Genomic DNA, 17,415 nt, shown 5'->3' on the forward strand with positions numbered 1-17,415 from the left:
GCATGTTTGTTGTGCTATTGTGAATACAAAATATGTCAGGTTAATTACGAGCCCACTACTCTCTTGGTTGGTAAACACGGTGCAGTGCGAAGCGAATCCGTGCGAGGCAGTCGGGCAGCAGCTAAAATGATTGATTTCGCTATGGTCTGTTTGCTTTGCGCGCCGCTTGGTCTTAAAGCGTATGTCGGGCGGCGATGGATGGCTTCGTACGGTTTAGATTCGGTGGGTGGGCGGCGGTGGAGCCTACATTAGAGATACAATTAAAAACGCATAAAATAAGAGTCGAGTGCCGCTGCCACTTTGGCTGACTGACTAACTGCGCGCAGTGGATCCCAGTCAATATGGTAATTGACCCTTTCGGGCGGATTGTGTTAGCATGCGTGCAAACAACAACGGCGCGGTCGGCGGCGCAACGGCGGCGAACACCTTTGTGCGAAACAACATTCATTGCCTACCGATGGATACCTAATCAACGTCAAAGAATCGGACTGGTGTTTGGATTTCCAGATGATTAATGAAGCCATGTAATTCGAGGGGAAATGATCCATATCTGGTAATTAGCTAATAAAGACGAAAAATCGCAGTGTAGACGTTACTGGAGAAATCGAATAAATTACTTAATTTGCTAATTAGATTGTAACAAAGCATAGCTTTGCATTGTTATTCGTAATGAGTATAAGCACATAGTATAAGCCACCCGTTATACGGGTGATAGGGATCAATCTGGGTATGATGCAGCATTTCTCACTCTTGGGAGCGGGCCTGGTGTGATGGTTAGAACACTTGACTATCATGCCGTGGACCTGGGATCGAATCCCACTCCCGACAAATTCACAAAATGTGAGTTTTTCCTTCGGAAGGGAAGTAAAGCGTGGGTCCCGATATGACTAGCCTAGGGCTAAAAAAAAATCTTACTCAGCCGCTAGATGCCCGAACAGACGCTGTTTGAGCCGCACCTTCTTGGTGAACAGACGCCCGGGTCGTACCTCCTCGATCTAGGTGAAGTCAGAAGAACAACAGTGCCCAGGCTGCACTACCAGCTAAGCACACAACTCTTAGCTGGAGGTCTTTGTCGTCATCGATTGACCCGTGGAAGCATGAGGTAGAAACTTGTGAGGACCAGAGCTGTGTTAGACGCTCCAGTTGTCAACTTACCATTTTGCAGTCCTCTCCTAGTCTGAACAAACCTCTACGGTCTACGAAGCATGGAGTGCAGATGGAAGGCGGGACTTGGAGAAGGTGAATGAACCACGAGCTGCATCAGCTGCTGAGAGAACCAACCATCGTCCACACCGCGAAAATCGTGAGGCTACGGTGAGTCATCAGGATGTCGGATAGCAACCCGATAAAAAGCTTTGTGGATCGATCAAGTGGAGAACGATTCGCGGACCTTTCGCAGAGTACGGGGCTGGAGACGCACATCCATAGACCCAGTCGAATGGAGACAACTCACACGTACAACAGAGGACACTTAGGCCTTAGTCTGACCGGTAAAGTAAGTAAGCGTCGACTTATTAAACAGTTTTTCCACACACCATCGGCCGCCATTTTGGTACCAAGATATTTGAAGCTTTCAACCGGAAGTATGTATTGACCGCTGCTCAGAGCTGCTTCACGAATATCTAATAGTTCTAACACTCTCGGGCCCCAGTTATTTACGAGATCGAGAATGTTTGTCAACCACCTGCGTCCGAAAAGTCCGTAAATTTCTATCCCTGGTGGCAGCAACAGCAGCAGTAGCAGATCGGAGCGAGGGTGTCACTTCGCGCAATTACTCCATATTCCAAACAAGCCGCCCACTCGTCTACCGTGTCCGCGCAGAGAACGATCGCACGCTGATCGCGCGCGCGGGTCGGGTACTGAACCTCGGTTGACAGTTTCAATCGGTCGCAAGCAACTAGTAGATAGAGTACCAAACGACGACGATCCCATAATAAAGGGGAGCAAAATTCTCCGCAACGCAATCGTAAAAGCGCTCACACGCACCCATGACTCAAGACTCAAGAGATTCAAACGCCAGTTGGTAGGTAGGTAAGCAGAAGCGAAAATCCATTTTATGGCCAACCAATTTCACACGCCTCGAATGCTGCCGCCGGAATTTTAATGGCCTGTGGTGCTGCTGCTGCTCTTCAAGCAACGCAGCTCCGGTATCTATTGAGGTTTGCCACTACAGTGGGTATATGAACAACCTGATGGCTCTACAGCCGCGCGGTGGCGGCGATGACTTCACCGCAAACACCATCCAGTTCAACCAGAGTCTCATTAGTCGTCGCGTTGTTGGCTTTAATACTGACCGCGTGTAGTTTACTCAATACCCATAACTTAAAGTTTAAACAAGCAGTTCGCTTTTATAGAGTGGCGAAACATAATTGAATTGAATTATCGCTAAATGAAGCAAACACCTTTTTTTTGGTTCGTATTTTGACTTTGTCATGTCGGGCCGCGAAAAATCAGAAATTCTCCTGCTGTTTTGCAGTGAATGAATGTAATTTCTGCTTGATGAGGATTCTAAGCAAATTGGACGATGAACAATTTGTGATACTCTTATAGCTTAATAACCATTTCAACCAGGATGCGAATCTAGATAGATATATTACAAAAAAATCTACATTTATGACTACAAATCAGCAATCTGCGAATTTAGTACACCTTACAGCCTTACGTCTATCAAATGGTGAACCACGAACCAAGGTGAACTAGTGCCACGCACCCATTTCCAGCACTCACTTCGACTTCTGCAAATCATTAGCTTCCAGCGATCTTTTTTGATGTCAGAAGCCTCCAATGCCCAGCAGAAAGGCAGGACATCAAGTTCATCCGATGACGAAGTAGTCGATTCTATTGTTACTCGCTAGGTGGCTCAAGTGAGTCTCAGAAATCCTATAAAATATAAGATTTAATCTTTATTTAGAGAGTTACCCTACATAAAATATGTTTATATTCAGCAAAGTTGATGAGAATGTCAAGAGCCATCCTATGATGAACCACCGTTTACCCCCGTTGGTTTGAACGACACCTCATGCAAACAAACGGGGTTCATTTTTAATTTGTTCTTCTAGCAACCTTGTGGGCGTCGAAAAACACGTTGCTGGCAACCTTGTTTGATGTTTTCTTTTGATTATACGTTCCGATTCACTCCGTTCCATGAGCAGAATGACGTTTGAACCATTTTTTAATTTGAACGATGTGCAGATAAGCGGGAGTCAAATTAAAAAGTGTTCAGATTAGATGAGGCCAAACCAACGGGGGTATACGGTAGATGCTTCTCGGTTTATCGGCTAGGTGGCACCAATAAACCTTGGTCATTTAAAAAAATCTTTATATCAAGACACATCAAGACACGTCTACGACAGAGTTGATTAGGATGACAATGACAGGAGCCATCCGATGATATAGGGTATCGCGCCACTTGGGCGGTGGCTTCTATATTCGTCTGTTTTCCACTATAACTCAGTCAATTTTGAACCAACTGACTTGAAATGTTGTACACGGGTAGATACTATACCTATCTCACCACATTTCAAAAGTTGTGTCAATTGGTTCAAATTTGACTGAGTTATAGTGGAAAACAGACGAATATAGAAGCCACCGCCCAAGTGGCGCGATTCCCTACTAGTTGCACAGACAAACAGACGTAACACTCTTCAAAACGGCACATGCATTTAACAATCAGTTCAAATTTCATTTGATTTGCGCGATCGTTCCACCAGATGCGCTAGTGTTCGATCGCTTTGACGTTTGCCAGTGTACACGTTGCTGAATGATGCAAACGAAAATTACAGGCAATTTTTGTAGTAGTGTGCGTGTCAGCAAAACGTCAAATCCACGTCTATCATGGCCGACAGTGTCGCGCGCGGTTCTACCAACAGGTGGCAGTGTGCTCACAAAAATGACACTGGGCAAAATTTTTTGATGAATTTCCTTTAAGAGTTACGTATGTTTGTCTGTGCTAGTTGATTCTGGTTTTATCGTCTTGGAGGCGCTAACTAATCTTTGAAGTTTATCAATTTCTATACCTCGAGAATCCCATTACATTGAAGAAAAAACGTCTGAAATAACATTTTATCAGAACATCAGAGCTGTCCAATTATTATGATACAGTTGATTTTAGGGTTATCCGTCAAGTGGCGCTAGTGAGTCTTGGAAATTTCAAAATTCTATTGACAATCTAACGCAACGATTAAAAGCGCATGGGGCACTTTTCTAAAACAGTAATTTACGCACCCTAGACTGAATTATCAATGATTCAAATGGTAGAAATATGTGGTTTTTTGCGGATTCTGGTAACGTATTGACCAGAAATATTTTATTATTGCTTCCAAATTTGATTTTTTTCGTTGCCCAACCTCACATTGATCGCCAGGGAAGTTTTTTTTTTCATCTGTATTAACGAGATTTTTAGCCCTAGGCTAGTTCATCTCGGGACCCACGCTTTACTTCCCTTCCGAAGGAACAACTCACTATTTTGTGAGTTTGTCGGGAGTGGATTCGATCCCAGGTCCTCGGCGTGATAGTCAACTGTTCTAACCATCACACCAGGTCCGCTCCTCGCCAGTAAAGTTTTAGATTTTCAGAAAATAGGTGGCTATAAGTGAATCAACGAAATTTAGAACTTCTGTAGAAAATAGAAAAGAAAGGGCTTCACAAACTTAATTGGGGTTTTCAGAACTGTTCGATGAAGAACTTATTGATTCTGGATTTATTGCCGCGTGCTGCCGCTATGGAATGAACAGATAGTGCCACTGTAGCCTTGTATGTTTGACACAGCTTCACTGATATAACAATGCTAATGCCCACATACCGTGGCGCTTTTGTTTATATGTGGCGTATGCTAGAAAAGTTCGCTTCATTTATTACTACATCTTTGTCAATGTCAGGGGTATAACGAAGGGCCAGAATCAGCATCCCAGCATTCGATTCAACATGGCGTCCAATGTTTTTTTTATTGCTTATTTCGAGGCAAAAATACGCTTGATACATTGTCACTGCTTCGCTGCTATGTATAATATCGTGCAAAGTGATAAACAAGGAGAAACAATCATTAAAAGCAACAATTTCGTTTGAAATGTGTAATTTCCGAAATAAGCACTAGCAACACACGAGCCACACACCCGAAAATCAGGAGCAAGTTAGGGTAAACCGACCAGAAAGTGGGTACCAAAACGCGACGTACCAAAAACGATAATGGTTAGGGCGGCGATGTACCGAGTTTGACAGCTGCATCACCCTACTGGTCAATGTTGATCGTGTTGATCCAGAGATCAATCAGACAATAGGCCTTATCAGTTGACAGGTCCGTGTATGCCACTGTTTACAACTGCCGAACAAAGGCGCAAACGCTGAACTGTCATTTTCATTGGAGAACTGTCAAAGGCCCCCAAAATCATCTGATTTTAAACGTCTTCTGAATAGGGCACTGCATGAATTTCTCTCCTTCTCTTTTCCTCTTACAGAAAATTTGTAAACAACTAGGCCAAGAAACGTCAAAATCCCATACACAATCAAAACAATACAGTGCCCGATAGGCCTATATTTTGGATTCATACTCCAGGTGACAGTCTAGGTCGAGAACATAGTAGACGTTGTTGCGTGTAGACGTGTTTCGAGTTGCTGGTCACATTTCTTTCGTGCACGTTTTTTGTTTTGCGATTCTGTTGACGGTTTGGGCGGTGCTACGTCATTCGGATAGTTCTTCCGCGTGTAAAGAGTGTTTGTTCTGTGCGAAGTTTGAGGAAGTATAAAGAATTGTTTTCAAACTTATGTCGAATTCGTTTTTGAACCTGGGTTGGAACTGGATTGGCGGAAAATGTGTAAACAAACAAACGTCAAACAAACTCAAACAAACTTTAGTACAAGCGAAACCGAAGTCGGGTTGGGGTTGAAACTATGATCTCATCCAGTTCCAACCCAGGTTGGAACTGAATCAAAAACGAAAACGACATTAGTTCCACGCTGCTAGAATCGCGAAACGGATGCTATCCGACGTTTCCACTTGATAGAAATGTGTTGCTTTTTTACGGATAGATGTGTCATGACAGAAATGTTCTCTCGTCTTTTGCAAGAAGAACAATGGTGCTGTACATTTCCATTACGTTTTTTCTTTCTGGCAGCAAAGCGTCGAGACATTTCTGTCTAGTGGAGATGTGGGGTTAGCGCTACGCCATACGGAGATGTTTTAGTGTCGAAATTTGTCGTCAAGTTTTGCTTTTCTGTAGTTTTTCGATTGTAAAGTGTTTGTAATGTTTGTTTGGCTTATGCGTTCTGGTGTTTTTTTTACGTTTTTAACGAATACGCTATGCCATCAGAGATCCGCAAGTAGTTTCCAGAATCAAACCTTGTATCGAACAGTGTGGTGACGAGTGTTCTGATGGTGATTAATGGCATACGCGACGGAAGTGGGACGAGAAATAAGCCTGACTGCGCTGTAAAGACGTTCCCATGGTGACTGCAGCGCTACTTTGGATGGTTTTAGGTGAGATTGTTCTTATTATTGTTAGTACAACAAATTGAACTAAATACACGTGTGTCAATTTCGAAGATAATCTTTGAAACAGGAAGTATTATTGCATTTCATACATCCATTTGATGTATGGATGCAATACAGGTATTCTTCGATATAGCGTACCCTCGATATAGCGAATTCGATATAACGTACATTTTGCTTCGATATAACGTACAACATTGAGATTTTTTTTCCCAGGAATAACCCTCAGACAAACTACTCACACGACACGAAATCACTCAAATCAATGTTTTGTTGCAGCATTAGCCTTTTAACCAAAATTAGCGCAATTTGGGGAAAAATTTGGTATACGTTATATCGAAGCAAAATGTACGTTATATCGAAGCACAAAAAACGAAATGAGTTTTTCATGAAAACTCATGTTTTTCATTATTGGTTTTGTGAATTTCACCGAAATCATTAATTGGGGTTAATTTCACGTCGAATACACATCAACTTTAGCATAAAAAAATATTACTCTTCGATATAACGTACAAAGAGAATTATTTTTTGTACGTTATATCGAAGAGTACCTGTAGTGCGGAGCTTGTTGTATCTAAAAGTGATCTCAGGATGTTGGTGTATGAACAGGCATCCTCGAAATGAGTCGTTTGAAGTACAGCAGAGCTATCTCATACAGTCATGAAGTACAGCAGAGCCATCTCATTCCATCTCCAGGACTAAATTTGCTTACATCTGTTGATACAAATGTATAATCAAACAGATGCAGTCAGGTTTCTTCCATAAAAGCACTGCCGGACAGTGAGCGTTGGATTGTAAATACTTTCTGAAATTTTTTGAAGTTTTTTCAACAATTTTTCAGAGAAATTCAGAATGCAAAAAAATTGCTAGAATTCAGGATGGTTTATTTAGTACCTATCTATGTCCCATAAGATCCTACATCGTACATTTTTCCAAGAGTCTCTTTCTGAAGCATTTTACATGGGATCCAGCAATCCTAATCGAAAGTTGGTAATCTCCATGTTTTGCAAACGTTTTGCCAAAGATGTTGTTTGCGGAACTCCTACGCCAGTGATTGGAAGTTAGATACTCAGAAAGATATGAGTGCTACGCTAGATGGATCGAAAACCCGAGGACAGACGAGGTGTCTACCTTGGGATTTGTGGCGATCCTCTCCTCATGATATAGGTTGGTGCTGAAAAACGAATTTAGAGGCAGGTGTCAGTGACTTTATGAAAGAAGACCCGTAAGGGTTCGGTGAAATCGGAGGTCCATAGCCCAAAATCGACAAAGACGGAACTTTACTATATGCACGGCGCTGGAGTGAATCTACGCTGTAGCCATCAACGTTTCAATGTAGGATTGTGGATAACTTCCGTACACTTATAATAAGGCCAACCTATCAACAAGTATCAATAAGTTGTCAGGAGGGTTCTGGATCATTTGGCCGAATGTCATTTTCTGTAATGCCGTTTGGTCGAACGTCGTTTGGTTGAACGTCATTTAGCCGAAAAAGGAATCACCGTTGGTTACCAGCAGTTTGTTAGCCATTTGATAGCCGAAGTTTGAATTCTCTTGATCATTATTCGGCCAACAGCTAGATGTCATTCGGTGAAGTGGCGTTCGAAAAAACGGCATTTGGACAAATGGTCGAACACCGTATGGCAGAAGTAACAGAAGAATAAATCGATCAAAACAATTCTCGTGAAATTACTAGCTCTATCAAAATTTTATACAAACATTTTCAAGCAGAATTCGCAAACTTCTACCGTATGAACTGCACAAAAACCCTGATTAGCCCGTTCGTTCCAGGTGGAACAACGTGTGACGGGACCGAGACGGAAAAATTTCTCGCGGGACCCACATTCTCGGAAGCGTCGGATTGCTCGTTGAACACGCGGTCCGAGCTGCAGCCGGTCGGTCGGTCGGTAGGCTGCATCATCATGCAAGGAAAGACAAGCCAAAAACAGAGGAAGCACCAAACCATATATAAAATCTTATTAATTTATATCATCGCCGCGAGGTGATTTCGAGTTGTTTTAAATATTTTCCTCCGCTCCGTTCTCCTTCGTTCTTCACCCATCAAGGGGTCTCGCCGTCGCAACGCACGTTGCGAGGTCCGAGCCGGGCCGAGGTAGACCGAAGAGGGCGAAACACATTTGTTCACGTTTTCTGCACCACCTCGCTCGCCGCCACCGCCGCCGGAGAGTTGTTGTTCTCCGAGGGCCCTTTTCATCGGCTCGTTCGTCCCCTTGTTAGGGCTCGTCATTTCGTGTAAAATCTCCTAAATTAAAATACTAAATCATATAATTTATGCTGCAGTCAAATATGTTATGAATTGTTAAATCTGCTGAGCCCTGCAGTCAGTTGGTTGGTTGGTGAAGTCCTGAACTGCGAAGATGCGCCTCAAAAGGAGGAAGCGCAGAATAGCGCAAGGAAGAATGTGAGAAAAGTCCGATTTGGAGGTAATAACTACCGAGTGCCAGCGCGCGATTTCGGGATCATGTTCCACGAGGGTTTCCCGGAACCTCGTTCGGGCGAGGAGAGGGGGGGGGGGGGGCGACAAGGTAATTTGCACACCCCTCGGCTACGAGAGTTTGAATATTCGCTCTGTGGCGCATTCTTTCGCGCGCTCGGATTGTTGCTCGATCGTGGTGGTGGAGGCGAAGGATGCTGTGGAGCTGGACGCTGGATGCTGGCGCTGGGTGGATACGAATGAGACAGAGAGACAGGGAGAGAAAACACAAAACCGGAGGTACCGAGGTATAATCACATCTTCACGATTTTCTACGCTTGCCTCCATTATGTCCTAATGTTTATGAGTTTACTTTTTGCGCGATGTGATAATTTACTAACAAGCTTATGATGGACGGTGGTCGGTCAGCGCTTCTGGGATGATAATGGGATGAAGAAGGAGGGTACTTGGCGTGGTTGCCGGCCGAAGCACTGCCCATCACGCGATCATAACTCGGGGTTCGGGGACGACGCAGCTGACTGCGCGATTCGAGCGAAGGTTTCAGCCTTTCAGCGCCGAGGTTCATCGACTCTCGCAATTTGGCGTTGGCAAGATGATGGTCAGGATCGAAGGGCTGTAACAATTACGTTGTTTCGAGCGTAATTACGTACTTAAAATTCTTTCGCATTAGCAACATCTCCTCGATCGAGGTTCGATGCGCGAATTCGGCGAAGATAGCCACGGACGAAAGTGAAACTTGGAAGTGGAGGAAGTATCCGGCCTTGGCGCGTAACTAGTAGTATTCGTCGTTGTGCAGCTCGATCTTCGCGTTGATCAGCGCAGGTTAGCAGAGGCGATGGACCAGTGCATAAATTATCGCTCGATAAGGTCGGAGCCAACACGCATAAATTCGTTCGGGTCCAGGTGAAGTCCTCGGGTTTCGGTAGCATCGGCAAGGGTGTTAAGCTGAAGTTTTCCAGCGAGCAAAAGAGAGGTTAGCCGAACGATCGTTCGATCGAGACAGGTTCGTATGGGTGTGAGTGCGTGTTAGCACATCACAAGTGATAAATTAGCCATGAATGGGCTTTTATTACACACCAGCCAGCCAGTAGGTGACGCGATCGTCGGTAGCAGAGACGCGAACTGCAGACACACTTTTAATTAACTTTGAAAAGCGAAGATCGCGATCGTCGTCGGTTCTCTCGAGGAGATTATGGTGATCACGTTCGCGTCACTCGTGCATACATGTAACCTGGATGACAGAAATTAGTGCTGCGTTGATCGATACAGTGTTGGTGAACAGGGCGAGAAACATCGATGGAAACAGAGGGTGTGAAGGTAATTGGATAGGTACGAAAACTTTGGTAGTGACACAGTGAAGAAGTCAATACCACAAAAAAGAGACGTTTATGCACAGAGAACAGACGTTTAACAAAAATACGTCGAAATCGTGTGTAAAGGATTTAAGTGTACCTCAACGCCACCAACGGAGACTGTCTCACATATAAAGTCGATTTGACCCCACGATGACAGTTTTTGTCGTTAAAATACACTAGCCCACAAAGCGAAACGAGCGCCAAACGGCCAAAAACGGCGAGCACTGGATACAAAAATGACAACACTGCAATGTAAGTAATGGGACGCTAGCGCCACGCAACGGGGGCATAACCACATATTCTGTTTTGACCGTTACAAAGTTTTACACAAGGCAAAAAGCAAAGATAGACGTCTGTTCTCTGTGAAATAACCTCGATTTGGCAACATGATGGCGGTGTTTATCGTTAAAATACACTAGCCCACAAAGCGACATGACGCTCAAATGCCTAAAACGGTGAACCCCAGAAACAAAAATGACAACATGATAATGTAAGTGATGGGATGCTAGCTCCACGCAACGGGAGCATAGCGACATACTCTGATATGACCGTTACAAAGTTTTACACAAAGATGAACGTCGGTTGGCGGTAGTGAGCAAACGTCAAACAGGAGCAAAAGCGATGCGAGCGCCATGAGTGAGCAATTTGCGAACTACGGAATATTTGAATAATCCGTTAAAAAGGGGAAGGATGGGAAGTGAGTAGAGTGAGACGTCTTTTTGTCTGTGGTATGAGTTTCTATGGGAACAGTGAACTACCCCTTCGATTTTATCCGTTCGTGGATTTTGTGAGATACGGTGTTTGGTAAAGTTAGGCTTGATTTACAAAAAGTGTCAACAGTTAAGATCTGAGAGTAGATCACTAAGTTATTTGTTTTTTTTTGTGTATATGAAAGTAATTTTGATAGCTGTTCTCTAACAGGCGTCTTTGCGATTATTCAATGGTTTTTCGTAGCTAAGAGAACGGTCATATTTGCTTAGTGACAGCTTTAGTGTCTGCAGTTTGTTTTTTTTTTTTCAATCAATAGTCAATTGGATATTCTTGGTAATGCTACTTTTACCAATTTTGGATAAAATTTTTGCCAAATGTTTGCAAATTTTTGACTCATTCGAAAATGACAGAATTTAGATTCCATTCCATTCCAACACTTTCGTATTCTGAGAGACTTTCTGTAGGGATGTTCCAAAAATACCTGGTGGAACTTTTGAGAACTCCTGGGTATTCTTCGAAGGATTATGCTGAGCTAAATAAATAGTAAGACATAGTGCGAAATTAGCAGAAAGGCAAATAAAATGGATCTTCGAAAAATCGACAGGCAATTGTAGTTGATAAAGTTTGTAACACATTTTCCTCAGGATATTTTTTTTATTCATTTCAAAGACCTAGAATTATTGAACATATTTGAAGCAGTTCATTACATTTCTTGGAAGACATTACAAGTTTGCACGGAATATATGTATTTGGTATGAATTGAATTTGATGAAAACGAAAAACTACTACAGAATGGCATAAATAACTTAAGGCTAATTTTAATCATTACTCAAGAATTTTTTGCAGAAATTTGACGAATCGTAGCAGGCTGTGCGTGCGAGCAGCTGCATTTTCAAAAATGTCACACGTTTTCTTTGTTCCGCGTTCTATTGAATATGGCCGGCTGAATTGAGAAACGACTGGTGGTGCTATGTTTTCCGCAAATTTTACATCGGAAAGTGTATGCAAATTAATCTTCTGTGTTCAACTTATTTCTCTTACTTGACGATTCAGCGGATCACGTAGAGTTGAATAGGATAATTCGCGATTGACACCATCGGGATGTCGAAATTCGTCTTAATTTTTGCGTGATTTCCGTGTAGTTTTTGGTGATATTGCTGCTGGATATCTGGGAAGTCCACAGTTCCGGCTCCAGTGTACTGGAATGCGTATTATTTTGTGAGTTTGGCGTATTCTTTGGACTACTAACAACACCCGAGTTCTCGTGACAACTTGGCATGAGAGCACGTACAGGTTTCTACATACCTTTCTTGGGTGTTCAACAACATTTCCTCAACATTCCCATCAGAAATTTACTTCACATTCATAGCACCAATGTTGTGGAAAAAAATAATATTTTTTTCCTAAAAATCTTTCATGGGAATGACTTTAATGTTCCATAATTTTTAAACGAACTCAATACAAACGACAAACCCATTCAGATAGACACTATGCATTTAAGATTTAGGATTTTTTGAAGCAGTTCAGTCTCCATTTTGACAGAATTGACCATTCTGTGTCAAAAGTTCTGTGAAAAAAGTTAAATTTAAGGTGTCCCTTGGAAAGTGGCGTATTCAAAGTATTCTATACGTTACTAAGAACAAGTGAAACAATGTAATAAAGAGTTTCTGGAAGTGCATGCTTCTTAGAAGCATCCTTCATGCACTATATAATACCGCATGGTTTTTTTTTCGTTCCGCACTTAGTCGTTACATATAAAATGAATCAAAAATATTCGCCAAACAGAGGTAAGCAATCATGGCGGACCTGAAATTTTCAACTTTCGTTGAGCAAAGCTATTCATCTATCAAAACTACGAACAAGAGCACTTTGCTGCGATAAAGCATTATGTACGCACAACTAACAAGTAACAAGTTCCCGTAAAAAACCGGATAAAGATGAGCCTGAGGAAAGTTTTACATACAAAACGGACTGAAGAAAATAACACTAAGAACAGCAGTGTCAATGCGTCGAACTGTTTGGAACTTGACTTTTTTTTTTCCATACCTTGTTAGTGTTGGTGTATAAACGGGAATCTAAAGGACAAACGCGCTCCAATTAAACAATCTTTCCTAATGTGAAAAATCATCGCTTTCCACATTTTTTATTTGAATATTCTTTGCATACATCGGCTTGCCCGGCTCAATTTTACCTCTAGTTGCTTGCATCGGATGGATCTTCAATTATGTATTGAAATAGCGTGAGGGCGGTGCGGGGGTGCGTATTACCCCAGGTTACCCTATAGCATTGGAACTAAAATTGCACAACATAGATTACAGCAAAAACTGAATAACTTTATTTTCTTTTTTTTTAAACATTCAAGTTTCTAAATACGGTCAGCTGATCAAATCAGCTGAAATTTTGATTAGTTCAAGTAACATTGTTTCGAGCAAAACTAGCCATTTCAGATTATAAATTCAAACACTTTTATTTTCAAATCTACAATGCACCATTATCACTGCATAACGATAGCGCCCCCAAAATGCACGTAAAACTGTCATTCTAAATTGACGATCCCAGCCTCACAAAAGAGCAACCTTCGGTACGAATATGATCACTTTACGATCGCTCGCGCGCACCTATAAAATCAGTCTCTCTCTGTAGTCCGCCACGCAGCACAAGCGATAGAAATCCCATAAAAACAAACCATTCTTTCCCAGAAATCACCAAACAATCAAGCTGTTTTATGACAGTTTTCTTGGGTCGTTCTTCGGCGGCCCTGGCCGGCAATCGAATGCAGCGCGCCCCGGAATGATCAGTTTCCAATTAAGTAACAAGACAGAGACAGAGACTCTCCGAGCACACCGGGCGGGTATCATCCTAATAATCATCGTCGACCCTGGGCTCTTCGGATGCCCTGAAGTAGATGATTCGATAAAAGCCAATTCAAACAGAGTAGCAGGGGATCAAAAAGAAGTTGCACGGTGTTCAAAAGATTCCAGCACAATAGGCTACTTAAACAGGCTCTTGTCCCTGTGTGTTAGAAATTGTGTAGGCAGCCGATTGCCGCTTTTGGCTTTTGGGATGCTAAGGTATTGAGCGTCGTCATCGAGTTGAGTTGAGATGCTAACACCCGATCGAACAAACGCGCTCACAGCATGTGTGCGGCAGGCGAACAACGACGGGATCTTCGGCGAGGAGAATTATGACTCTCGGACCGAAGGAAGAAGCAGAAGCAGACGAACCGACTGCATGGGAACTTTTGGCTCCTACAGAAGACTGCACCGGAATCGTTTTGTGAAAATTTAGCGTGAAACATGTTCCCGGACTGCTGACGACGCGATCAGTAGAGTCCCGGGTTCGAAAATTGAGCTATTAATAATCTACCCACGGTTCAAGAACTTAGAGGCATAAGGAATGAGACCACTTGAGAGTCGGAGCGATTAATTTGTTAAATAGGCTATTAAACTTTTTAGTAGGATCCGAGACCTACCGACGGCGGAACGAAATTAGTCGGTATTAATGGGTCGTCAATCTTCCGGACGTGGATACAATGTGGGATGATGATTTGCGATAGTTGCCGACGGTAGGGGCGGTGACTCGTGGAGGCCAAATCACTCGTTGTAGTTGATAAGAAAGTGGTACTTACTGCCAGGGAATCCGATGGGAAAGACGCCACGGCCATGCCGACTGAGTAGCCACGGGTACAGCGGGTAGCTATCTCGAGGTGGAAGATTTGGGTTGTGCAGGTGAGCGGCAGCCGGATGTGGAGGGAAAGGTTGACCAGCTTGAGCATGTGCTAGGGCGGCTGCTTGGAACTGGGCGGCGAGGAAGTGCTGATTGTGCGCAGCCTGCATCATCTCCGGAGTGTGCATGAAGGGTGGCAGGGTCTTGATGTCCGGATTCTGAGGAGGTTGCTGCTGCGGAGGACTCACGGGGAAGGGTCGTATCAGTCCAGCCGGTAGTCCAGGTACAACTATCGGTCCAGGAGCTCCTAGTGGAGGCATAGGTCCGGATGGAGAAGACGGTGGCGATGGGCTTCGGGGTCGCTTCGCAGAAGGATGATCATCGGGAGTCAGGCGAGCCTGTAGAGCAGGACTGGTAGTGGGATGAGGTTCCAGGCGAGTTTGTGTCTCCGGTATGCTTTGCGGTGATTCCGGAAGCCGAGTGATGCTATAGTTGTGCGGCGGCGAAAGACTCTGCAACCGATTCAACCGAACCGAGTAGGACTGCGGTGGACTTGGCGATCGCTGCGAGTTGTTCACCTTCGTAATCGCATGAGGCGGCGACTTGGGAGTACTATTCCCTACTATAGAGTCAATACTAAATCCTATCCGCGGTTGAAGCGTCGGCATTTTGTAGGTCGAAATTTTGTTACTTTTATTTGCACCGAAAATCACATAAAATTCTCTTCTTGCGTTTCTAGCGCTGAGTACCGCGTAGAACCCAGAGCTTCTAGCAAAACTTTTCAAACACTTCACAATCTGATTAACTCGTTCCAAATCTCTTCACTTGAGTTAGTCAAAAACGCACCGAAATGCTAACTCACTATAACTATATATCTTCACTAAACAACACGTTTGCGTGATCATCAATCACCGGGCCACACCAATTAGCGTGTACGATATTTTATTGTTGTTGTTATTGTTGCACTGCTGTTCGAAAGCACACTTTCTTCAAATGGCTGGATATCCGACGACGGCGCAGAACTTTACACGATACACGGAAGCGACGGCGGAGGTGGCGCGAGAAACAACGGTGAAGGGACCTGAAGTCAAGATCAAGCAACGAGCAACGCACACGGGAACTTTGCTCAACGAACGCTGAACACGGAATGAAAACTGGTAGGGTGACTTTCCACAACCTATCCGCACACTCCGCTATGAATGAGCTAACATGGGTTATGGCACCAATACACTCTTGGTTGAACGAGCTTTAGTTTTGTATTGCATGTGTTCCAACCCCCATTCGCCAAAACAACTGCACAACTTGGCGCATCAGCTTCCTGCTTTGGTATTGGTTAGAGTACACAACAAACAGTAGGCGTGGCTTACGGCTCAATTCGAAAGCTTTTCGCTGTCACCGTTCCGTCTCGTTGAGGTTTTGTTTTTCTTTCAGTGTGAGTTAAGCCGCTTAACACCCTGTCTATGTACACACGTTTCTACCATTAAATTGCACGACTGTAGATGGGGGAAAAGCAAATTAAATGTTTATGGGTCTGCTGCTGTCCTTGTTACTCTTCAGCCGAATTCAACCAGCTCTTTCCGTTTCTTTCGATGTCAATTTAAAAACAACATTACCCTGAATGGACGCTACCAACAACTCCGTCTACCGATGTTGCTCTCGCGCTCGTTTAGCGCTCTTTGTTCGCGTTAATGTACTTTCCATTTGCGCTGCATCACAATTTCTTCTTTTTCCCTCTCCTATCCGTATCTTCTCACTCAGTCAGCTCCGCCGAGGTGAGAGATGGCCCGGTTTCACCTTTTTTTTGTTTCGTTTCTTCAACCATCATCTCGAAACCCGTTTCGGTAGTGGTGGATGTTTACTTTATTTATTATATATTATTAGGAGCTTGTTATAAGTCCATTCGATAATTGGTGTACCCTATTTGTGTTTATTTTCATTATTATTATCTGTGTTTTTATACCCTCCTTGTCCTCGTATCGCCGTCGCGTCGCGCGTTCGTCGTCGCCGTGCTACGCGCGTTTGCTTCGATTCTCACCCTTCTCTCATCGAATCTCATGCGAATCTGTAGATTGCTGTGCACTCTTGTTCGCGCAATGATGAACTTTTTTTTTTCGAGAGAGAGCATCGGTCGGTCTGATTTTTTCCCTTACGGGTTTCTTCATCGCGCGTTCAAGCTCAAGTGAATTATGAATTTCAGTAATAGGATTGTAATAAGAGCAACGCGAGTATTTCCCAAGCAGGTTTGATTAATTATGCGCTGTTATGGCGGTTAAGTGGCAGCTTTGGAGTTTTTCTTCTATCCCGATTTCGACCAGTAGAGGCCGATTATCATTAACCATCGCCGGCTGTTCGGTTCGAGTAAAATGTTGGATCAATTTGTTGAATCCAGGGTGATAGATTGCCCATAACGATTAACGTCGAACAGTCGAGCCGAGGATTCGGACCATGCGTTCTCACGGAACTTGATTTGATAATTTTCGCGGTTTAATTGACGAAGCGGTGACGCAAATGATGTTCTGTTATATCAACCCAATTTCGGAGGTGATATTTATTTGAATGGCTATCTTGACCTTTAATTGTTGAACCGTTTTACTGTGGCCTATTCCATATGATAAGCACTGGTTACTTTGGATGCTTATTTTGTGCTTAAAGTTTTACGATAACGGACGGGAGCGGTAATTACACTAGTTACAGTTTCTCTAGTTAATTGTGCAAATAACTGGAACTCAGACCCTTCTTGGAAA

General features: G+C 43.5%; 1 protein-coding gene across 1 annotated transcript in view; it reads right to left on the reverse strand.

Moving 5' to 3' along the window:
* Positions 1-16,372, reverse strand: part of LOC109425351 (homeotic protein empty spiracles) — a 28,794-nt gene extending 12,422 nt beyond the window's left edge. Inside the window, exon 1 of the mRNA XM_019700602.3 lies at positions 14,634-16,372. Within this exon, the coding sequence (XP_019556147.2) occupies positions 14,634-15,339 (706 nt within the window). The 5' untranslated portion in view covers positions 15,340-16,372. The remainder of the gene's footprint in view (positions 1-14,633) is intronic.
* Positions 16,373-17,415: the final 1,043 nt, after the last annotated feature.

Source organism: Aedes albopictus, chromosome 1, assembly GCF_035046485.1.
Source record: "Aedes albopictus strain Foshan chromosome 1, AalbF5, whole genome shotgun sequence".
Classification (NCBI taxonomy): domain Eukaryota; kingdom Metazoa; phylum Arthropoda; class Insecta; order Diptera; family Culicidae; genus Aedes; species Aedes albopictus.